General features: G+C 40.4%; 1 protein-coding gene across 2 annotated transcripts in view; it reads left to right on the top strand.

The window, feature by feature from the left end:
• Positions 1–24647, top strand: part of STARD13 (StAR-related lipid transfer (START) domain containing 13) — a 583251-nt gene that overhangs the window by 298433 nt on the left and 260171 nt on the right. Inside the window, exon 1 of one of the 2 annotated variants that reach the window (XM_011997820.1) lies at positions 21067–21432. The exons of the other annotated variant lie outside the window; for it this stretch is intronic. Within the exon in view, the coding sequence (XP_011853210.1) occupies positions 21309–21432 (124 nt within the window). The 5' untranslated portion in view covers positions 21067–21308. Of the gene's footprint in view, positions 1–21066; positions 21433–24647 lie in introns of those variants that run through there. 2 annotated transcript variants of the gene reach the window in all.

Raw genomic sequence — 24647 nt, 5'->3', positions numbered from 1 at the left:
TGGGGTAATGAAAACAAAAGGATAGTTATTTGTTTTTTCTGAATTGTATTATGTGGCTAATGTATAGGCCAAGAAAACTACTAATAATAGCCAAAGACATGAGTACTAAGAGCGGCATTGGCATCACCATTTCTAATGGGGGCCTATTAGAAATAAAGAATTTTGAATTGTGTATTAGACCTATAGAATCAGAGTCTACAATTTAGCAAGATTCCCCAGTGATCTGTATAAACATTAAAGTTTGACAAGCACTGTTCTACACTGTAGTCTAACAAGGAGAAATCACAGCTCTAAAATCCCCCCAAGATTTTAGCTTTCATGCTTTATTTGTGTGGGTCACTTTTTGTAGGATACCTGCCCCCAACATCTCTATTTAGTAAAATTGCATTAATCTTCCAAAGACGAACTCCAGCAACTATATACTCCATGAAAAACTTTACTGTAACTACTAAATACTATCTTTGCATTCTCTGAACACCATAGTATTTAATTTCTAGTGGCTTGTCACTATCTCTCTTACCTTGAATTACAGATATTCTGGCACTAATTTTATACACACACTCATCTCCTCCTTACATTGTTAGCACAATATGGGTAGTAACTTTTTTTATTGTGATAAAATATACATAACATAAAATTTACCATTTAAACCATTTTAAGTATATAGTTCTTTGGCATTAAGCACATTTATATTGTTATATAACTATCACCACTATCCAGCTCCAGAACTTTTTAATTATCCCAGACTAAAACTTGTACTCATTAAACATCAAATTCCCATTCCCCAGCCCCTGGAAACCACCATTTCTACTTTTTGTCTGTATGAATTTGACAACTCATACAAGTGGAATCATGTATTATTTTCCTTTTATGACTAGCTTATTTCACTTAGCATAATGTCTTCAAGGTTTATCAATGTTGTAACATGCACCAGAATTTCCTTCCTTTTAAAGGTTGAATAATATTTTACTGTAGGTATATACCACATTTTACTTAATCATTCATCTATTGATGAACATTTGGGTTTCTTCCACATTTTGGTTCTTGTGCATAATGCAGTTATGGATATGGGTGTAAATATCTGTTCAAATCCCTGATTTCAATTATGTGGGGTATATATTCAGCAATGGAATTGCTGGATCACATGGAAATTCTATTTTTAATTATTTGAGTAACCTTTATACTGTTTTCCATAGTGGCTTTGCCATTCTACATTCCTACCAGCAGCCTGAAGATTCCAATTTCTCTACATTCTCACTAACACTTATTTTCTGTGTGTGTGTGTGTGTGTGTGTGTGTGTGTTTAATAACAGCCTCCTAATGGTATAGGTCTGAGATGGTATCTCATTGTAGTTTTGATTCACATTTCCCTACTGATTGAAGATATTGAGCATCTTTTCATGTGCTTGTTGGCCATCTGTATATCTTATTGGCAGAAATATCTATTCAAATTCTTTGCCCACTTTTTAATTGGGTTCCTTGCTGTTGTTGAGTTTTAGGAATTCTTTATATGTGGTGAATATTAACCCTTCTTAGATCTGTAACTTGCAAATATTTCCTACCATATCCGCTTTTTTTCTCTGTCTGCAGAGTCCTTTATTATAGGAACTGTTCAAAGAACAAATGAACCTAACTATAGTGCTTTCAAATGGTGTCTAATCTATATTTATATTTTTAATTTGAACTGTTAAATGACGCTTAATTGATGATTTATCACTGTGCTTAAATTTATGATGAAACCTGACTAAAATTAACTTTGCTTTCAAATTATTTTGGTCAAATCCAATGAGATCGGGGAATGCCAAATATAATTGTGAACATTTTCAGGCTTGAGCTCTGTTTGGGGTGCACAAAGGAAGCTTCAAAACATAGACTGACCATGTCCCATCATTGTCCTTAGATTTAAAATCTTAACACTTACACAGGGAGGCTTTGAATATTACTTGCTAGTGTATAGCAAGAAAGATTAGAAATTATTTGTAGTACAATTGGAGGAACGTTTAAATTCCTGTGTTTGGTTAGGGGTTGTAGCATAATAAAAGTCAAATGAAAAATAGAAAGTAGCTCTGAAAGAAATAAACTTTCAGAGAAGTAAGGATGTTTATAAAAATTCAGCATGTAGCCTGAAGCATGACCTCTGTTGGTCTTAATGTAATCAAATTCATCATTGATATGGCAGTAGCAAATGAGAAAAGCTAGTGGACATTTGTGGGGTAATGAAAACAAAAGGATAGTTATTTATTTTTTCTGAATTGTATTATTTGGCTAATGTATAGGCCAAGAAAACTACTAATAATAGCCAAAACAATCCTGTCTCAGTTTTACTTTCTCACACTCTGGCCTTTCTGCTTTGTGATTTATTTTTAGCTCAAGAACTTCCTACCACAAACTCTCATTAGGCCATAGAGTCACATTGGTTGTATATGGCTATAACCATGTGCCTTCTGTGGGATAGTTTAATGGAAATTCAGTCGGTTCATGTTTGAAAGGATTACATAAAACTTCTTTGAATAATTAGCACAGCATCCCAACAAAGGGTTAGTTGATTTTTTTCCCATGAAAGGTCAGACAAGAGAAAGTCATTTAGAAGGCATACAAGATTGCTTTCCTGGGGTCATTTTCATTCTGAATTATGAAACAACTTCAAAGACATGAGTCAATCTCTTAGTATTTTTTGGTACAAAACATTACTATTGAGTAACTGTAGTTCAGTGACAACATCTTCACTGGATTAACATAAATGAGAGCTAATAATGGTGCATTCATGCACATATGTAGGTGTATTCAAAGGGTATGTGTGAGGACATTAGCCAGCGTCATTCTTAGCCCTTCATTATGACTCCCTATTTACTCAACTCCTGACTTTATGATGAATGATTCATTTGGAATGAACTTTTTGTGCCCTTTCAGATATATAGAGGTTACATATGTCCCACTGACTGCTTACGTCTAATACTTTCAACTTTTTTCTGGCTTTTGTAGACTCTTTCACTAACCTTTGTTTTGAAGTGATTTGTCTGATTGCTTATATTAAAAGGGGTTAAACATGAATAGAGAGTCAGAGTGGGGAATCCATAGGCCCTCTCACTTCTTTCTGATTGGTTGCTTGTTAAGTCGAAAATGTGGCAGGTGTTTCTGAGATGCAACCAATTCTTTCAAGTTTCTTTGTCTGAACTTTAATTGGAATTCAAACAGAAGTAAATTTCATGATGACATTTTCCTAATTTCAGTTCTGAAATAGAAGAGATATGGTATTGTATAAAAACCCTGCATTGAAAATGAGGAGTTCATGCATTAGGTATAAAATGTGTACCTGTAATTATATAATTTTAGAAAAGAGACCTCAGAGGATCTCCGTTTTATTTCTCACTTTACAAATGAGAAAGCAAATGAGAGCTGGTGAGTTTAAGGGACCAACCAAACGTTCTCTAGCTCATCAATGACAGAGCAAGGATGAGAATTCAGGGAGCAGAAGGGAACTCAGTGCAGTGTCCTTTTTACTATTGCATATCACCTTCCTTCAGTGAGTCCTTTTCAGAAGCAGCATACTAATCAATTCTTGCCTTTTTAATCAGACAAACCCTGTGCAAAGATGAAATCAAAAGATTGTTTCTTTATTATATGTTGAAATTTTTCTTAACCTTCACCATGAAAAAATAATGCTTATATAAAATAATGCTTAAAATAGCAAATATTTTTGACAAGGTGACAAAATGCTCTCTGGTAGGTAGGAAATCCTTAATGGCATCAGTCTAAAATTCATAGTGGTTGACAACTTCATACACAGAGCCAAAGAAGGTCTACTTTCTCAGAGGTTTTTCAGAAAGGACATAGTGTCTAACAGGTTTAACCAGAGAAGATATGGAAACAAACAAACAAAAAAAGCTGACCTTTTCTATAGCATACTTTCAGATGTTAGTAAGGGTGAGAATAGACAAGACTAGGATAGCATTTCAGAGTATCTCTTTGCTCAGATGGTAGAAGCATTGACATTGAAGGAGGAAAGATAATGAAATCCTTTCTGTTATTGAGGAGGAGCCCATGTAAAATTTCTGGGAGCATATTTCATACCAGTTTATTTAGAGATGAAGTGGATTGATCTTGATTGTGAGACAGATTTTTAGACGAAACTAATTATTTCTTTGAAATTATTTTTTCTATACTTAAAGAAAATGTCAAAGTGACTGGGAGCGGTTGCTCACATCTGTAATCTCAGCACTTTGGGAGGCCGAGACGGGAGGATCACCTGAGGTCAGGAGTTAAAGACCAGCCTGGCCAACATGGTGAAACCGGTCTCTACCAAAAATACAAAACTTAGCCCAGCATGGTGGTGGGTGCCTGTAACCCTAGCTGAGGCATGAGAATCGCTTGAACCCGGGAGGTGGAGTTGCAATGAGCCAAGATCATGCCACTACACTCCAGCCTGGGCGACAGAATGAGATTCTGTCTCAAAAAAAAAAAAAAAAAAAGAAAAAAAAAAAAAGAACAAGAAAAGAAAATATGTCAAAGGAAAACAGAGTGACATTCAGAAAATATAATTTTGTTTTACATAAGAATGCTGCAAAATACCAGGATACTGCACCAAATAAATCCTAGGATATTTTTTAAATGCTACTAGCAGTGTTGTACATGTATTTCTTCTTCTGAAACTAATTGTACCGTGAAAACCATTGTTCCCTATTCTCCCGACCCTGCTGAGAGAGAGATGTACGGAAATTCAGCAAAAGTGACCCACAAGTATCAAAATTATTTCATTCTAGGAATTCATTTGATTCTGGGAGGATCAAATCATTTATTTGATTCCAAAAGGATCAAAGGTGGTTAGTAGAGCTGTTTACAATAGATTCACTTAAAAAAGCTCCCAGTGATTGATGGTTTTACATGCCAGGCCGTTCTAAGTACTTTACAAATATGATCTTATTTAATCTTTGCAACTGTCCTATGAGGCGGGGAAAATTATTGTCCCCATTTTACAGATAAGAAAGCAGAAACACCAGAGAAGCTATAACTTGTTCCAGCAAATAGCAGAGCTCAACTGGAAAACATCTAGGATAAAGGCCATGAACAATATGCTTATGTACTTTATCATGCAGCTTCCATCTATTTCTAATATTTAGAGCTATCATGATAATTTGTCTTTTGAATGTAACGCTAGAAACATCTGGAGAAATTAAGTTTAAAAAATTTAAAGCTTATGACTCGATCAATATTTCTTGAATCACTTAACAGATGTTTATTGAGGGGCAACTGTGAGCCAAGCCCAGGGATTTTCTTTTCCATTAATGATAAGTTTCTCTCAAAGCAAGGGAAATTTCTTCCAACTGCCTTCAAAAAAAAAAAAAAAAAAAAAAAACTGTATGTAAAAAATATATGTAATGCACATATATGTGCATGTATGAACATATATACACATTTTAAAACAAATAGAAAGTGAGCTTTCAGATCCTTTGTACAAGCCTAAAACAAGTGACATTCGATTAGAAGAAAAATATGTTCTCAAGTTGATTTCCATTTGCCTTGAACTACTAGATCTGTTTCCACACCATTAACTTTGCTCAGGACAGACAAATAAGAATCCATTAGAAAACGTTCTTAACTTAAATGTAAGCTTTTTTGAAGTGGGCATTATTTTTTTGGTAACTAACGTCAAGTGCACTGAAATGGAATAAAGATGGTGATTTTTCAAGGTATTTGAAGGGAGAAAGCCTCAGCAGGAGTGGTATGCATTTTCACTGCAAAAGGCCAGATTTAATTTGGCATTGGAGATCAAGGAGCAGGTAAGGTTTCATCTGTGTCAGCAGTAAAAGGAAACAACAGAGGCACCTACCAAATGTCTCAATTCTTTCAGAAGCTGACAAGGGTGGGAGGAGGCTACTTCTGAATTGGTCTAGGATGCCCGATGAGGCTAAATAGAAGTAAAGATGTTACCCCGCTTGTAGAGTGGCGGGATAAAATGCAGAACAATACAGACACCAATGCATTTTATGGGACATATAGGGAAAAATTATTTGTTTGTTCACTTGAAATTCAAATTGAACTAGGCATCCTGTGTGTCTATTTGCTAAATCTGGTAGCCCCATTCACTTCCCAAGTCTGCAGCTCACCCGGGCTCCAAGCTACTGGTGGCTCCCATGGTCTTGGTCAGAGATGCCAGTAGGGGATATATATGGATTGTGCTGGAATCTCTAACGAGGAATGTACGGAGGGCCTTCCAGAACAGTTTCCTGGAGGCTGGAAATTCCTGCCTGCCTAACCCCATGGGAGACACACTAAATGTTGGGCCGGCTTCTCTGAGTGCTGCTTGGAGGAGGGTTAGTTGGCTTGCCTCATATCCGCAGCCACCACCTTGTTTCTGTCCAGACTGTCATTCTCAAAGCTTTCCTACTCTATACTCCTGTTTAAGACCCTTCACAGCACAGGCCCTTTTGTTCCTATGTTGCTATCTCTAGCACCAAGCACAGAGCCCAGGATATAGTAGATGTCAAGTAAATGTTTCCTGAACTTGATGTTTTCAAAGGTGGTGGTGCTGTTGTTGCTGCTGTTTCTTGCTAAAAACAGCAAGGAGGAAACAGGGATAAATTGTTCCATCCTGGTCACCCATTATTTTTCTTAATTTTTGAAAGCCCATAGTGAAAGACAGAGCTGCATGCATATAATGCCTTTATACTATGTGTCCAACACAGTGGTACACAGAACGTACCCAACAAATGTTTGTTGATGAGTGAATGTTAATTATGACATTTGAGTATAAAGAGGGCTGGCATAGATCTATCTACGATTCTCAGGAGTACCATTTCACTGAAAGAGCTTTCCTGTGTTATAGGCACCGGGCCAGGATCGAGGAGGGAGGCTGGTTAGATGTGACCTAGCTCGGGACACATTGAGAAGAGTTGGTGGGGGTTTCAAGGAGGAAGTGGAGGCAGATATGAGTCATGGGGTTTACTCCCCTGAGATAAGAAGTGTTTGAAGTAAGGGGGAGAGACTGGGGTAAAAGCAGTACCAAACAGCAGTAATAAGAAAAAGAAAGAGGAAGGAAACCCCAAACCGCATTATCAGGAAGCTAGGGAGAGTTCTTATAGTTACTGGGCCCTTGGAACACTTTTTTCCAAATGGCCACATATCTGGCCGTGACAGATGTAAATTAATATGCACTAATTGTGAGAGATTACTAAATCCTTAGATTCACCTAAAACAACACACTTTCTTAAATGTAGTTCAATTTGAAATCCTTATCACACTTCACTACAACATGGGATACAGGCAGGAAAAAAATACTCAGTGAGAACTGAGTTTTCCCCAAAATTGCCTCTAATTGATTTACATTATATAATAAGATGAAGGCATGCTAGATAGGCAGCCTGATGCCATCTTACTTTGGGATGCTTTTCTCACGAGGATGAAAGCAGAAATAGACCAGCTTAAAGCAAACCTAACAATGGGACGCTCAAGAATTAAACAAATGGCTGTGAAACCGTAAGGAACTTACTGCTGGGGGTTCTAATACATGAGGTATGTTTTATTGTTGTTTTTACTATTTGTCCTTTTTTTTTTTTTTTTTTTTTGAGAGCTACTCGCCTTTGGGAAGTGATAGTTTTAATCTTTTTTCTCCTTACTGCAGTTAACTGGATCGCAGATATGATAGACTGAATTTAATTGAAGCCAGCTTGTATGTGTCATTGATTAACTGTTTAAGGTAGAGAACTGTCTGCAGGTTTCAAAACTCAGCTTGAAGTTTTTACCCAAATGTGTGCTTTATTAGAAATAAATTGAAAGAAGATCTGGAAACAGCTGGAAACATTCTTTTTTATGTCTAACATACATTTTGTAAAAGAAAAGCAGTCAAAAATTAAGTCATTTGGACTATGATAAAGCTCATCTCTGACCTGATAAAAAATGTGCTTTTCCCTTGTTCTTGATATATTATCTCATAGCGACAGAAGACTCGTGAATGTGCATGCTGTTAATGCTGCCATTAATCACTTGGCTATATACTGACTTCAATGTATTTTTAAGGCAGACATAGACTACCAGATACTTAAGTGGTGTTCTCTCACAGGCCATGGGTAACCTCCTGTCCTATGACTCAAAATCCCTCATAGAAAATAAACTTTTAGCTTGAATCCAAAAGGTTAGCTTTCATAAGAGTTCATCTTTGAACCCCCAGCAATAAGCTCCTTTCACTAAATGTTGATATAATATCCGGCCTATCAAATGAAATCAGTGTTTGATGTTTATGAAACTCATAGGACTGTACAAACGTGCTATTTTATAAGGCATTAATCCAGAGGTCCAATAATATGTACAGTGACGTTTATCTTGACAGGTGAATCAACTCATTGCTAAGGAAAATAGCCGGACAATACTATCCTTGTTACTGAGCTGCAGGTGTTTAAAGAGCTTAGTGAACTAAGGGGGAAATTTCCCAGCACCACATGGCAGGAATGAATGGTGGGGAAGGAAGCAAATCTCAGTTAGTTGGTTAGGCAGGTGTTTAGAAAATTTAAAAGGGAAAATAGAAATCTAAAATCCAAAGCAGGTACCTGATTAAGTTTTTATGGCCTTATTAGAAATAATAAAAGAGCTATGGTTAAAAACAGGAAGATGAAGTTATTTGTTTCTAAATAATCTTTTTTAGAATAATAAAGTGAAAGTTTTGGAGATAACCTCGCTCTGAAAATTTACAGTGTCCAGATTACAGGGAATTCAGTTATCTAAAAACAAACATACTGGCTATCAGCCTCTGAAATATTTGTTAAATCCCTCCAGGGTCTGTGACAGAGTTCTATCCTTGATCCTATCTTTCTTAAGCTAGCTGTAATAGAATGGCAAGAAGTATTATTTGCAAGCATTTTTGACAATAGTAGTCCAGTGATATATACATATAAGTGATATATTCATTGACATACTGAGCAAGTATAAGCCATTCTGTGTCTATGATACTATACCTAGAAAAAAATTCTATATAACCCTGTGATAAAAGTCTCCAACCAGCATTTTTAAGAAAATACTCGCCTAAAATTTTAAAAAGAAAACTATCGATGGATGTATTTTCAGTATGCTAATAATACCTTAATAAAAATATTTTAAAACATGAGGGTGGCACCAAAAATAAAATAAAAGCATTGAAAAGAAATTAGGAAAAGAACAGAAAGGGATTTGTCAGCAGCAGCAATTAATGGCTCGAGTGAAAACTACTATGTTTTATAATTGTACCAAGAAAACCATGCTAAGTAGAGAGAAGACAATCAAAGCAAAATGTTTTACTGGTCCAATACCTGACCTGCAATGAATTTATAGTTCATGGGTGAGGGTTACAGTGAGCATGATTTATTCTTCATGGTATTAAAACCTGAAGAATTGCATTTAGTATTTAACTCTCTCACTATTCATCTACAAAGCCCCTTTGATGAAATCATGGCATTTTATCTGCTAGATAATCTTATGTTCACTCTTGGCTGCTACTACCTAAGGGTCAAGGAGGGAAATCTCAAGTCTTGCTACCTGCCTTATCTTCCTTGGCAGGGCTCCCTCCTCCAGTCCCGACTGTCACCATCCAGCATCCCGAGGTGTTCAGATGCACAGTTTAACCTTGTAACTGTGCACTGAATGCAGAGGCACCAGCTGTGTACTGTTGATGCACATGAGAAGCCTACCTTTATTTTGCCTAGTTCCCTTTGCTCGATTAAAGCCTCTAAAAACATCTCCTTCCAGCATCTCCTGTTACCAATTCCTGTTACTTTCTAGATTTCTCTATCAGGAGCCTCAAGGCTGTGGATGTTTGTTTGGTCCACCTCTTCCCACCCTTCCCCACAGACGCCCCCATTCCCTTCAGCCTCCGTTTCTTACCCTCATCTCTTAGGAACCCGGGACCTTTACTGCTTGAGGCTCAGATAAGCCTCAGTCCATTCATTTTGTGGTCATCTCACATCAGTGTGGAAGGTGCCCAGCTGATTCGTCTCCAGAGTTTTTACCTCTTGCAGTCACCTCTGTCCAGAGTGAATTCCCGCAGTTTCTGTTCCTGTTCCAGCCCTTTTATATGTTGTATTGGAGCCCCTCTCTGTTCTCCTGGTTTCGTGTAACTGCTACCTTTCTTTTCTCATCCATATCCTGTAGTTTTTGCTCCTCTTTCTTAATCGTTATTCTATTCTCCTTTAAAACCACACACACATTGCCCACAAGGAGGTTATATTTTCCCCTAAATTTTCCCCTTAAATTTTACATTTAAAAAAAAATTGTATTCCCATTCAGACACACAACGAACTTGCACATTAAATTCATGATAAACTCTTAAATATTAAGAGTAACCAATTCATTTTTATTATATTTTTGAAATACTGATGACTGTGCATTTATCTTTTAACAAAGAACACTTCAGACTCCAACTTTGGTGTGAGTGGAGTCAAGAGTTTATTTTACTATGTTTTTAAATTTTATTTTTTGTTGAGATGGAGTCTCATATGTTGCTTAGATTGGTCTTGAACTCTTGGCCTCAAGCAATCCTTCTGGCTTGGCCTCCCAAAATGCTATGATTACAGGCTTGAGTCACTGTGCCTGGCTGAGGGAGGGGGTTAATTTATGATAGCATCAGTTTAATCAAGTGTAAAATGTAGATTTGAGGGGGGAGGACCTTAAGTAATGTTTTAAATTAATCAGCTTGATCAAATATTCCAAAACACTGTTCATCACATTCACCCATAATGCATGGCTATTGTGAAATTTCCTGTCATTCATGGCTAATCAATTGTGACTTAATAGTTATGTGTTTGTATGTGCATTTTCTATATTTTTAATGAATTAATGCTAAATATTTCAACATTTGGAAGGATAATGCATCGGTATACCTAACTTCTCTAGCCCACTCTACAGCCCCAGTTTTCAATTCTTAATTCATTCGGTCAATATATATTGAGCATTTATTATGTTATTGGCACTGCATTCACCACTAGGGATGCAGACATTAAAAATCCACTTCCTACCCTCAGGAGGGTTATAATCCAATCTAGTAAGAAAATCGTTAGTTTGTGGGGCTTAGGCGTAACTTTAGAAAAGAAGAGTCAGTGTGCTCCAGGCAGGAGGAACATGTGCAAAGGCACTGAGGCAGAGAGTGTGGTGCATTCAAGGAACTGCCAGTTCCTCTCTTTCCCCTGTGAGTATCTGACAAGTGTTGGTGTTGAGGGTAAGAGGAAGAAAGCATACCAGGGCCTCGAGGACAGTGATGAAGATTTAAGCTAACCACTGTGACTGTTCCTGGAGAACAGGAACTAGACTCTGCTAGAGACAAGGCAAAGATTTTGCTGATAATTCTCACCCCATTGGCATCATGTCATCAGTCTGTGCAGTCTGGAACTTCATTGACTGTGTGGGGTGGCCTGCACGTAAGACTAGATAGAGGGGTTTTGCCAAACAGGCACAGAATAACTAAGAAATAAAATAGCTCTTTGTGTGCATGCGTGTGTGTACTGAGAAAGTGTTTGAAAGTTTGGTTCATAGAGCTTAACCCAAGTCTAGGAGGGCATGATGTCAAGGAAAAGGACTGATTAAGTAAAGGAAAGGCAAACGCAAAGATCACAAGACAAGATGAGGAATGCTAAAAGGATACAGGTACCATATAGAAGCTAAGATAAAGCTTCAAGATTCTGGAAGCACAGTGGTAGTGACTTGGCCCAGGGTGTGTCCCTGGGAGTAGGTGGGGTGGAGTGGAGTGGAGACAAAGGTCCTGGAGTTGTGAGTTGAAATATTTAAGCTCTCCGGGTGATGCAGGACAGACTCTTCTAGGATTGATAATTTCCGCTGATGGCACTAGCTTTCTTGGCAAATGACGTTTGAGGTCCAGGGTTACACAAATAAAATAGAGCTATCGATAAAATCCATTAAATCCAAAAGATTTCCCAAGACTCCAAAGATGGATTTAGATTTGTAGTTTTTCCCTTATTGATATGGTTTAGATGTTTGTCCCCTCCAAACTCATGTGCAAATGTGATTCCTTGAGCATCTAGTGTGCGTCAAACACTGCTCTAGGTGCCGGCAATCAGTGTCTGGAAAGAAAGACAAGGTCCTTGCTCTTATGGAATTTACAATCTAGTGAAGGGGCAAGTCAAGCAAGGAATAAAAAATAATCACAAAACATTATGTGGACATATGTTCTGGTCAGAGTTTAGTGAAGTTTGATCATAAAAAGGTCAGGAAAGGCTTCCAAAGAGGGGACAGCTATGCTAAGACCTAAAAGTTAAGAAAATCAAATTCAACAACCTATGTTGTTGTGGTGGTTGTCATTGTTGTTGTTGAGTTCACCATGTGCCGGGCAGTGTTCCAGGAACAGAGGATGCAAAGAGAAATAAAACAGAAGTCCAGGGTTACACAAATAAAATAGAGCTATCGATAAAATCCATTAAATCCAAAAGATTTCCCAGGACTCCAAAGATGGATTTGGATTTGTAGTTTTTCCCTTATTGATATGGTTTGGATGTTTGTCCCCTCCAAACTCATGTGCAAATGTGATTCCCAGTGTTGGAGGTGGAGCCTGGTGGGAGGTGATTGGATCATAAGGATGGATAACTCATGAATAGTTTAGCACCATCCCCTTGGTGATGAGTGAGTTCTCACTCAGTTAGTCCACACGAGAGCTGGTTGTCCCTCACCCTTGCTCTTGCTCTTGCCATGTGATCCTCCTGCCCCCTCCCGCTTCTGCCATGATTGTAAGCTTCCTGAGGCCCTCACCATAAACCAAGCAGATGTTGGTGCCACACTTGTACAGCCTGCAGAACAATGTACCAATTAAATCTATTTTCTTTATAAATTACCCAGCTTCAGGTATTTCTTTATAGTGACACAAAGTGGCCTAACACATTAAGTAATATCAAACATTTTTATTTTAAATGGTACTTGCAAAATAATGTATAAAAATAATTACAACAAATATATTATTAGCAATGAATGACCACTACTGAAGTGATATAGAAAATATAGTATTTTCTCATATGGAAGGTAAATGCAGTTGACCCTTTGATATAGTTTGGCTCTGCGTCCCCACCCAAATCTCATGTTGAATTGTAATTCCCAGTGTTGGGGGGGACCTTGTGGGAGGTGATTGAATCATGGGTGTGGATTTCCCCCTTGCTTTTCTCATGGTAGTGAGTGAGTTCTCATGAGATCTAGTTGTTTAAAAGTGTGTAGCACTTCCCCCTTCACTATCTTTCTCCTCTCCACCATGGTTATACGTGCTTGCTCCTCCTTTGCCTCTTGCCATAATTGTGTAAGTTTCCTGAGGCCTCCCAGCCATGCTTCCTGTACAGTCTGTGGAACTGTGAGTCAATTAAACCTCTTCTCTTTATAAATTAGCCAGTCTCGGGTAGTTCTTGAACAACGCAGGAGTTAGGGGGACCAGGTCCTCCTGCTCCCCCGACCTATAGTCAAAAATCCAAGTATAACTTTTGACTCCCCAGAAATTTAACTACTAATAGCTTACTGTTAACTGGAAGCCTTATCAATAATATAAACTGTTGGTTAACACATGTTTTGTTATTTTGCATGTATTATATATTATATTCTTTCATTAAAGCAAGTTAAAGAAAATATATTCACTATTCATTAAGTGCAAGTGGACCGTCACAAAGGTCTTCATTCTCATTGTCTTCACCTTGAGTAAGCTGATGAGAAGGAAGAAGAAAAGAGGGTTGGTCTTGCTGTCTCGGAGGTGGCAGAGGCAGAAGAAGTAGAGAAGTTGGAAAGGGAGGCAGGCACACTCAGTGTAGCGTTTTTTGAAAAAAAAAAAATCCACGTATAAGTGGACCCACGCTGTTCAAGCCTATATTGTTCAAGGATCAACTATGTGTCCTTCTGTGTAGACAGAAGGAAAATGTATATTAAACAATAAAAGTAATTTCCATTGCCCCAGATACTCTTAAAACTAATAACTCTCATTTATTAACCATGTTATCACAAGGCACTAACAGGAAGACACTTAAAGTTTTAAAAAGTTGAACTCCTAACCTAAGTGATCCACCCACCTTGGCCTCCCAAAGACTGGATTTAAAGATGGATGGTAAACATTTGAGTCTTGGTTCCGCAACTTATTAGCTGATGATTTTGATCAAATCATTTAAATTTTCTGAAATTGTTTTCCTGCCACTTTTGTTTTGTTTTTCTAAGGAGTAGCAGTTGACCTCATGTGCTAGTTATATTAAATAACGCTTACAAGATGCATTATCCTGGGTAGTGTTAAACTAGAGCAAGGTCTTATTAAAGATGAAATTCCTAAATAAAATGTCATACCTACACAGATTAATTAACAAGGTGGGAGGTAGTACTGAGATAGCTCCAAAAGACTTTCCTCTAGAATGTGGAACAAATGCTGCCTGCCTTTAGAGATGCCAAAGGTTTGTTCAATATGTATTTGTGGAATAAATATAATTGGAGTGGAGGGTTACCCCATGGAAGGCGACAAGGGTCCCAGCCCCTTCCAACTGTCCACACCAGTAAACATACTTAATCAGCCTTGATTTATGTCAGCAGTTGGAACACAATTAGGGCCACCAGGAGAGACCTGTGTCACTCTAGGAATAAAGATCTTTGTTGAATAAATATATTTTTATGCATGCAAGTAGGAAATGTACTTGCTCCATATGTGGATTTTCCCTAAACTTTCCTATTATTTACAATACCTTTCATTTTGATGACATTTTAATTATAAAACACTCTCATATATGGTTTAACTATGAGCAGGGTAGGTAGAACAAAGAGTTCTTTGCTGCATTTGACAGATAAGGAAACCTATGTTTAGGGAGATTAAATAGCTTCTATCTCTCCTACACCTTATCATTCCCAGAGCTGAGATGTGAATCCTATTCTCGTACCTCCCACATCCCGTGCTAGTTTATAATACTCATTAGTGACTTCTTGCTGTTTAGCATGAGGCTATTCAGAATTCGGCTGGACTGGAATCTCATGAGAATTGCAGAAATGGTTTAGGCAAACAACAACAACAATAGCAATTAAAATTTAATGAATGCTCATTATATGCCAGGCACCATTCTAAATATTTTGCATGTACTATTGCATTTGATCCTTGCCAAAAACCCTATGAGGTAAGCATTATTATAATCCCCATTTTATAGATGCTGAGGCTGAGGAACTCAGAAAATGGGTAACTTACGGAGATTACACAGCTAGTAGGTGCAGAGCCGTGGTATGAACCTAGTTGGCTACCTCCTCTGTCTGTGCCATCAGTCACTTCCCTGTACTGCCTGTGGGAACTGGGGACTGGCTTTCAGTGCTCTTCAGATGATGTGTTCATTGACCTTAAGAAGCTCAGTAACAACGGAAGAATGCTTCACAGTGTATGTTTGAGGTCTCAAACTACTCTATGTATACTAAGACAGTCATAACAAATTACCTAAATCGATATGCTAATGCGAGGTTGTGTGCTAAGCTAAGCTACTTACTCAACCTTTATAAAACAGACAGGCTGAAGGATGGCACAAGTGATGTCAAGATGATTTCAATCACTGGAAACGTCTTCAATCCAATGGCCTGTGAATGCCATCAGAAATTTGTAAGACACTTCCCCAAGGTCTCCCATATGGTAATCGTGGTTCCCCAAAGTGTACATGAAAATATAGAAAGGAATTGTGATATTTGTAAAGTTGATGACTATGATATGACATTCAGCCTGAAGATTCAAAGCATTTACCAGTCTACATCAGGGAAATGTGAAACACAGCCAAAGTTATTAATTGGCAATGCAGAGTTTACAGCTAACACTAAATTTTGCTTCCAAGAAAGTGTAGAGCCTGATGCTTTTTTAATTAACAGAACAAAACCCAAAATGCAATCAAAATTGTTAGCATTCAAAGACTGGCAGATTCAGAGCATGGCAATGGGATACACAGATAGACCAATCAGGGCAGGCACAGATTGGTGACTGTGATCCAAGGACCCAGCTTGAAAAGTCAGCTTCACCAGAACTTTCAGCAGCACTTTTAAAATGAGGAAATAAATAATATGAGATTGCATTTCACAATCTCCAACAACATGTCCCTGAAATGGAGCCTGAAGGATACATCAAAGGAAGAGTTGCTACACCCCATCTCTCCTGGGAAGGGAACATGCAGGGAAAGAGTTGCAAGAGCTCTTCACCCTTCTACCCTGCAGCAAAGGAAAATGGGTCTCCTCAAGAAAGGCATTTCCCCACAGCAAAGCTGCAAGCAACATGAAATAATGCACTATGACTATGGGTTCTTGGTGAAGGATTCCTGGCCTGGTACAGTTAGAAATTGGGCTCTATTCTCCAGCAAAGGCTTCCAGCAAAAAAATACCACAGCAAGCAGACCGTGGAATGTGCTTCTCCACTCTTCTGTAGGGGGTGATGGCACAGAATCGGAGTTGAACATGGGAGGGAAGTAGAAGGGATAAAAATGTAATGGAATTGCAGAGTTGCTGGCATTCAGATGTGTAGGTGGTGGGCGGCAAGTCCTGCTTATTGCCTGCGGTTGTGAAAGGCAATGGTGATGGTTCTTATTACATAGCAGTAAGGGAAGGAGAAAAATATATGTATTTTTTTCATTTGTCAAAGTTATTTATCACAGGATTATTTGTAATTTTAGAAATTTGGAGAAAAATGTCCAAAATTGTGAAAGCTTTAAAATAAATTATAGTGTGTTTATCCCACAGAATTTTAGATATTCATTAAAAACTATATTTTAAAAGAAAATACATTGGAAAAATGCTCACAATCTACTGCTTAGTGAAAAAAATGAAAAACTTGGTATAAAAACTCTTCCAAGTTTTTTTAATATGCAAGGAAAAAACTAAAAAGGCCAATTTTCAAATGTTATCAGCTCTCTTTTTGGTAATATTACAGGTACTTTTAATGTTTCTATTATAATTTTTATGTGTTTAAAAAACTATAATTATCAGTATGTATTACCTCTATGTTTAAAATTAATAAACATATAAGAAGAGAGTGATAATTAATGAGAATGAAGCAGTATCAGCATAAGCATTCTTAAAATTTTCACTTATCCTAAGGAGGATCCTAGTGGTAACCAGTCATTTAAAACTATAGGAATAGTCATTCAGTCGGTAAATGATCCTACTCCTACTATGTGCTGTTCACTGAAAAAGGCACAAGGGGTTGAGAAATAAAAGTCCTGTACTAGTCCTAGTTGGAGGAACTCAGGACTGCAGGGACAACTGAGAAGAAACAGGTAAGGACACTTAGCTCTGGCTCTTTGATAAGTGCTCCTCTGGCAGTATCCCCAAAGCACAGCAGAAACACAGTGGAAGAGGAACCCATCCAGCCACTGGGATTTGTAGAAGGATCAAGGAGAAGGTGATATGTGAGTGCATCTGAGTTGAATCTCGAAGGATGAGTGAAGAAGAAAAAAATTAGAGTAAAGGCATTCAAGCACAGCTGATATATAAAGACGTAGAGTGCAGTGCAAGCAAGAGCTTTCAAATGGGACTCTTTTTATGCTGAAATTCAGGGAAGGGAAAGAGAAAACTTGAACTGAATCGGTTACTCAGGAGATAGAGAGGTGGGGAAAGATTGAAGCAATATAGGATGTATGGAGGAGTTTCAGATGTCTTCTAGATTTCTCTCTCAGTCACTAGATGGGTGGTAGCGCCAGTTGGCTCACATAGGGAATAGAGATGAAAGAGCAGGTTTGGAAGGAAAGATCTGGAGATACCCATCAGGAAGTTAAACAATACATGGCCCTAGAGTAGAATCATTCATTTATTCTATAAGTATTTACTGGCCATAACTGTCCGCGACTGTTTTAGGCACTGAGGATGCACAAGCAAGTAAGACAGACAGGGCCTCAGTTCTTAGGGAGCTCACGGTCTGCCTGGGAGACCGACCACAAACAAACAAACATAATGTCTGGAAGAGGAAGTGCTATCAGGAAAACTAAACTAGATGTCGTGAGAAAGAGCTATTTTGGTTGGGTGTCAGGGACGGCTTCTTGAAAGGGCTCAGGATGGATTTGGGCTAGGACAGTAATGTAATTATGATAGTATTGTTGTTGGGAGCATAGGCTAGGTCCTTTCTATGTGCCAAATGGATTATTTCATTTAATCCACGCTGCAATCGTCTAGGGAGGTACTATTGAGAGGCAGAAACATATGCAGAATCAAACGGGACGCTGCCTTTAGCCACATTCTTAACCACATATACTGTCTGTCTATAGCCCGTCAGGCCTTAAGAAGGACCATGTGAGGCCGTCTGTGAAAAGGAGGAACCCAGGGGAGGGTGTCGCCTGACAGCCACGAGACAAGCCTGTGTCAGAGGAAGGAAATGGGCTGCAGTGTCCAATGGTCCATGCACCCTGGAAAGGACAACAATAACTGGAACACGTCGTTAGATTTAGCAACCAGATGATTATTGGTGACCTTGGCAAGATCATGTTCATTGAGGAAGGGAGGAAGCCCAGATTGCAGTGTTGACAAGGAAAGACTTCTCTTCCCAGGGACACAGGGTAGAGGCAGTGGGCTTTAGGATGGCTGCTGTTGTTTTAGTTTTGGTTTGTTTAAAAGCAGGGTGAGACTGGAGGGTTGAGCCTATGGAGAGCGAGAGATTGAGGGTCTGTGAGGGAGAGGAAATAACCCATGTAGCAAAGTCCCTGTTGGGATAAGAAGGGAAAGAAAGCCCAACACATGTGAGGAACGTGGTTTCGGGCTGGAAGAACAATACCTCTTCCACTGAGATGGAAGGGAAGAGTCTAAGCAAGAAGGGAGGTAGGGCTAGGGGGTTACCTGAGTTCTTTTCTCTGAAGTACGTGATATTTTCATCTGGTGAAGGCCCCAGAGGGGATTCTACCTAAGGTTCAGCTTTAAAACAGATCTTGAGGAGAATGAGAGCGGATGCTGTACAAATGACTGCAAGTAGCCCTGAGGTTCCTATTGAGGTTGGAACACTTGGCATTTGTGGCAGCTCCATCTGCACAGCTGTGTGGTTTCTTCCAACAGGGCCAGCAGCCGGGGCTGGCAGAGAGCTGGGCCATGCTGGGTGGCACACACTGCTCAGCCGGCACCTGTTCCAGGCAGATCATTTCCGTCTTTCATCTGGGCTTCTCTTGGACAGTCCTCAATTCATGGGCCATCTGACAGCCAGAACTAAACAAATGTGCAATGCCAGAATTTAGTCTTCACATCAGTCATTTAAGGAAAACCCCTAACCAATGGCATCTGAATATAACATACGTGCTAGAATAGAAAGTAGTAGGGGCCCACGCTCTTGAGAGCTAAATGATCACTAAAATAGCTAGAATGGTTATGTTCTGTTCCCGCGTATATAATGTTAAAACTACTGCCTCTGTTTGATTCAATAAGGGGTCCCTTCTATAAGTCAAATACACAGCTTTCCTGGGAATGTAATTGTTAAACATTTTGTTGTTACACTGTATAGCAGCCACTTTAAGATAACAGGAGTCTTGTTCTTTGCAGAGCATTTTGTTACCTCTACATGCATACAAAGCAGAGGATGGAATCAAAAGGGTATTTGGCTTGGGTCCAGAAAGCAATCTGGATTAGTCTATATAACTGGCTGTCACAGTTTCAAGTCCATTTCTGATCCATGACATTGCTTCATAACTGACTATTTCAAAGGTTTACCAGGATGCTACAAAAAAAAAAAAAAAAAAAAAAAAAAAAAAAAAAAAAGATCTCATTACTTTCTAGCTCATTCTGAGGTGTGTTTCACTAGTTAACATTTTTAAATATTTAAAGTAACAAAATAAGACAATAAAGACTATTTCTTACCATCGTCCCTGTCATTCCCATTTTCTACCAACAAGATAAACTGATGGAGGGAATATTTGCTAGAAGTGTAGCAGAAGTGTAGAGGGAATACTTTAGCTAGAGGTTAGTTTCCATCCCCTAAGGCAGTAGCAATTGATATAATAGAGGAAGGACTGAATACTTCTAATTTTAAAACTTCCTGTAGAACACCTGAAATTAAAATGAATATCTGATTAAATTTTGGTTCTTATTTGGCAGCCTGGTACGAAGACATTTAAAAAGAAATGAGATTCAAGCAATTTTGCAGATTCAAGAGTTCAGAAATTCCTTTTGAAAAATGTGTTCCTCTCCCCAAACCTGAGGTGTAAGGCATTAATCACCTCTCTGAATTAGTTAAATGTTGTCACAGTTACTTTCTTGGAAGACCTCAAAGCACTTCAGAAACGAAACTTTGTGAAATGCAGGACACCCTGAGGCCTGAGATAGTATTGTCTTCTCCTTATGAATGAGTTGAAGCCCAGGAAGTGGACTTGGACTTCAGTGATGATGTACTTCTTAAAGAGCCAATACACTTCCTTCTTTCCTTCAGGAATCAGAGTTAATTTCTAACTACAAGCCTACTTTACATTTTTGGCTAAAATACCTTAAAATTCTTCTATTTTCATATATCACTTCTTCATAATACCTACTTCTTTAACTGCATACAGATTGTAATGCTTTCTCAAACTATGTAAATCTAATTTAGGTAGGTTCCTCATGGTTTGACCTTAATATTTTAAAGTTATTTTTCTCCTCATAATGGCTATGCAATGGAAATAATATTTTGACACTTCAAACCATATTAATTCGATTGTAGTTTGCAGCCAGATAATTATTTCATTGAAGAAATCAGGAAGGATTAACATAATGTTCAGTTTACCAATATTGAACATCAAAAGAATGTCAGCCAAACCGAGTAGCTGACTTCAAGTGACTTGAATTCAGGGAAACTGGGATGAGTTATGCTCTCACTGTGGCATATATAAATTTTTGTTGTTGTTGTAGTTGTGAAGATGGTAGTTTCTGAAACTGAAAAATAAAGGAAAGTATCAAGAAATAGGAGGAATATGGTCCAGCCCCTGATTTCTGGGTAAAACTGGAAGAAAGCTGGAAGCTCCTTGAGTGGGGGGCCGTGGGGACCAGGCTGTCAGGTTGGGCGAGGGAGGGAAGGGGAAGCGCGCTCCTGGAAGGCGTGGGGCGCGAGGCAGCCAGGGGGAGGGCAGGGGAGGGAGGGGAGTGGAGGAGCGCCCAACGGAGGGGAGGAGGGGAGGAGAAGGAAAGTGGGAAAGGAGTAGAGGAGTTGGCGAGCGCAGAGGTTGACCTAGCGCGGCGCTCCTGGTGGCCAGGCATCCCGGTCCTCGCGCGTGGCGCAGCCTCCCGGCGCCGGACTGACCCATGTCGCGCCCGCATTGGGTCCCGGGACCCCGGCGGGAGTGCCGCGTCCGTCCTCCCCAGTCGCCGGGAGTCTGAGTCGCGGGCCACGCGGGAGTGGCGGTGCCGAGCCCGCCGGTCGTTATGAGGAGGGATCTAACATGACCAGCAAACGGAAACCTTGCCAAACGCGGCTCAGGAGATCCATCAGTGAGCAGCTGCGGGACTCCACGGCCAGAGCCTGGGATCTGCTGTGGAAGAACGTCCGGGAGAGGCGGCTGGCAGGTCAGTGCCCCGGAGACGCCGGGACCCAGTGGGGCTGGGGAGGCGCTGACCGCATAGCTCTCCCGGGCCCGCCGCCCTCCTCTGCCCTGGGCTCCCGGGCATGAGTTTCAGAGCCCAAGGCCCGGGCGAGCGGGCTGCGGGCACCACCCTCCCTGGGCCGGGCCCCGAGCGCCCGCCCGCCGCACCTCCCGGTGGGTGGGTGTGGGCTCCGTGCCGGACGCGCGCGCTGACAGCCCGGCCTGGTGCTCCATGCTGGCGGGCCGCGGGACAGGGGTTACCTGGAGGGGCTGTCCCCGGGCGGCCTTTTCACCTAGGCTGCCCCCTACTCCGCTGCCATCCCATTCCACCCCAGTGAATAAGTGCCCAGACCAAGTGGCCCTTCGCAAAGGCTGCCCCTTCCCAACTTCGCCTTCTCCACGTGGGACACATCCACTGAGTGCGCGGGAGGGAGAGTGAATGCAAAGCAAGGAGCACGTCCAAAGCGCCGCAAACCAGCTGCTCAGGGGTAGAGGGGGAGATGTGACGGGAGACAGGTGGACGGTAGTTGGTGCAGGTAGCTGGCTGGCTGTCCGCAGGCCCTGCCAGCTGTGAAAGCAGGCTTTCCTCCCTTTGAGGTTGCAAGGAAGGGCCTCCCTTTGGGACTCCATTGCCCACGAATCAGAGCAAGAGAGGAAGTGATTGTTTTGAGCCAGGAGGTCCTTAAGAATCCTTGCTTGGATCAGAAGGCCGCCCCATCCTTAGTACCTCCCCCAGTGTCACACTGCCCCTTGCTGCTTCTGTGCATGCTCCATGGAACCCTCTTTCTGTAGGGCCAAGGATGCAGTGGGTGGTCCAGCCATCTCAGAGCTTTCACTGGCAACTTTTGGACCCTTTAGTCACTGCCTCATGCCTGCCCCAATAAGAGAAAGTGGCCAGACTCCACAGCACAGTTCCTGGGCAGTGCAGGGTTTAGGGCCCCTTCGCCAACATGTTGGCTGCTGGAAGATGCTTCAGGGACTGGGGGAAGCATGATTGGAAGGGCCCCTGAGGTGACCCCGAGGCAAGTCTCTGGACCTTGTTGCCTCTGTGTCCTCTCCAGGGCTATCTCTTGAGCTGGGCAGTGACCACCACATGGGGCAGAAGAAAGTTCTAGAGAAGAAGGTCTGATGCCTAGGCAGAAGGAAAGGACGCCACTGGTGAAGTGGGAGATCTAACCTTCTTTGAACTCCTCCCTTTTTTCCTTATTTGAACTGTAAAGCAAGTGGTTTGCTAGATATTCTGCCCTTAAACTCATGCACCCACATCCCTCATCCACCTGAAAGCATTCTGGGGAAGATGCCCAGAGTCTATAGCACCTTGAGAGAAGGTCGCTAGCAAGCTAAATTAAAAGCGGAGATTATGGATGATTCCAACACTTGATGTTGTAAGCATACAATGTTGATTCCACATTTTCTCTCCAACACAGTGGCCACATTTAGTGTGCACCCAAGAAATAAACAGACTTTTTTGGTTTGGACCCAGAAATAAATTGTGGTAACCCAGCAGTTTTGACTGTTGATGTTTAAAAACCTGTACATGCACTGTAGACCTCAATTAATAACAATTAATAACTTTCCCTATTATCATGCTAAATTGTATATTCTACATGATGGATGGTTTTAGAGAAATTTTTGTGGTCTAGTAAACTTTTGTTGCTTCATAACTTCAGAATGCTTACTGCAGATGTCTCTTTCATAGCTTCTGTTATTTATGTTTGTTAAGTTTGTTAAATCAATGGGTCCTCAGGAAACAAGAAGTCATTCCAGGAGGCCTGCCAAGGCTGTGCTGGGTTTTTATAGAACCTGAGACCAAAGATGACTGCAGCTCTGTCTCTTTCAAGAAGCGATCTGGGAAGGAAGAGAGTGTCTTGTAAAGACTTAAAACTATTAAGATTGTCCAAGAAAGTCATATTCACATGAATTTTACATTGCAGTTAAGGTGGTGAAGGGAAAAAGGTTTTTTTTTGAGACAGAGTCTTGCTCTGCCGCCCAGGCTGGAGTGCAGTGGTGTGATCTTGGCTCACTGCAAGCTCTGCCTCCCGGGTTCACGCCATTCTCCTGCCTCAGCCTCCCGAGTAGCTGGGACTACTGGCGCCCACCACTACGCCCAGCTAATTTTTTGTATTTTTAGTAGAGACGGGGTTTCACCATGTTAGTCAAGATGGTCTCAATCTCCTGACCTCATGATCTGCCCACCTCGGCCTCCCAAAGTGCTGGGATTACAGGCATGAGCCACCGCGCCCAGCCGGGAAAAAGTTTTAATCCTTGGAAATAAACTGTAGATAGAGACTTTAAGATCATGAATATATAGAGGGCTAAAAGTGGTTTCAGAATAGGAAATATAAGAGTGCTCTCAAGAGTAGTGCAATTATTTTTTAAAATAGCGGTATGAGGTTTGAAAATGTTTAATCAGAATACTAATATCTGCTTACCCATAATCTGCTTACCACTCTGCTCACAGCGGATGCCAGCAGGTTATTCAGCTGGGACCAAGCAATCCTCTGTGAGGCCAACTTCAGCTTCTGCTTCTCCAAGCAAGGTGGGATGCCTGCCACAAAACCAGGCCAACTCCGTAAAGGCATTTTTAGATGCAAATTGATTTTCTGGGGTTTTCTTGCTAAGGTGGCTAAAATATAGAACTTTGGCCATGAGACACTGAAATACTTAAGTTATTAATGTTGGCATCAATTCTAGGTGAAAATGTTCTTCATTTGTAAAAGTGTTCTTTATATGGTTCAGTTCACAATACCAGAATAACCAACCATAGTCATGTATCACTTTACGATGAAGATATAGTCTAAGAAATGCATTGTTAGGTGATTTCATTGGTTGAGTGAATCAAGTGTAAATCATAGAATGTATTTACACAAACTTGGTTGGTATAGCCTGCTACACACCTAGGCTATATGGTGTGGCCTGTTTCTCCTAGATTACAAACCTGTAGAGCATATTACTATACTAAATACTGTGGGCAATTGTAACACAATGGCAAGTATTTTTGTCTCTAAACACATCTAAAAAGAAAGGGTACAGTAGTCAGGCATGGTGGCTCATGCCTGTAATCTCAGCACTTTGGGAGGCCAAGGCGGGCAGATCACTTGAGGACAAGAGTTCGAGACCAGCCTGGCCAACATAGTGAAACCCCATCTCTACTAAAATAAACAAACAAAAAAATCAGGCAGGTGTGGTGGCACACGT

Source organism: Mandrillus leucophaeus, unplaced genomic scaffold (assembly GCF_000951045.1).
Source record: "Mandrillus leucophaeus isolate KB7577 unplaced genomic scaffold, Mleu.le_1.0 Scaffold549, whole genome shotgun sequence".
Lineage (NCBI taxonomy): Eukaryota > Metazoa > Chordata > Mammalia > Primates > Cercopithecidae > Mandrillus > Mandrillus leucophaeus.
The sequence above is the reverse complement of the archived record's forward strand: the minus strand, read 5'-3'. Positions and strand labels throughout refer to the sequence as shown.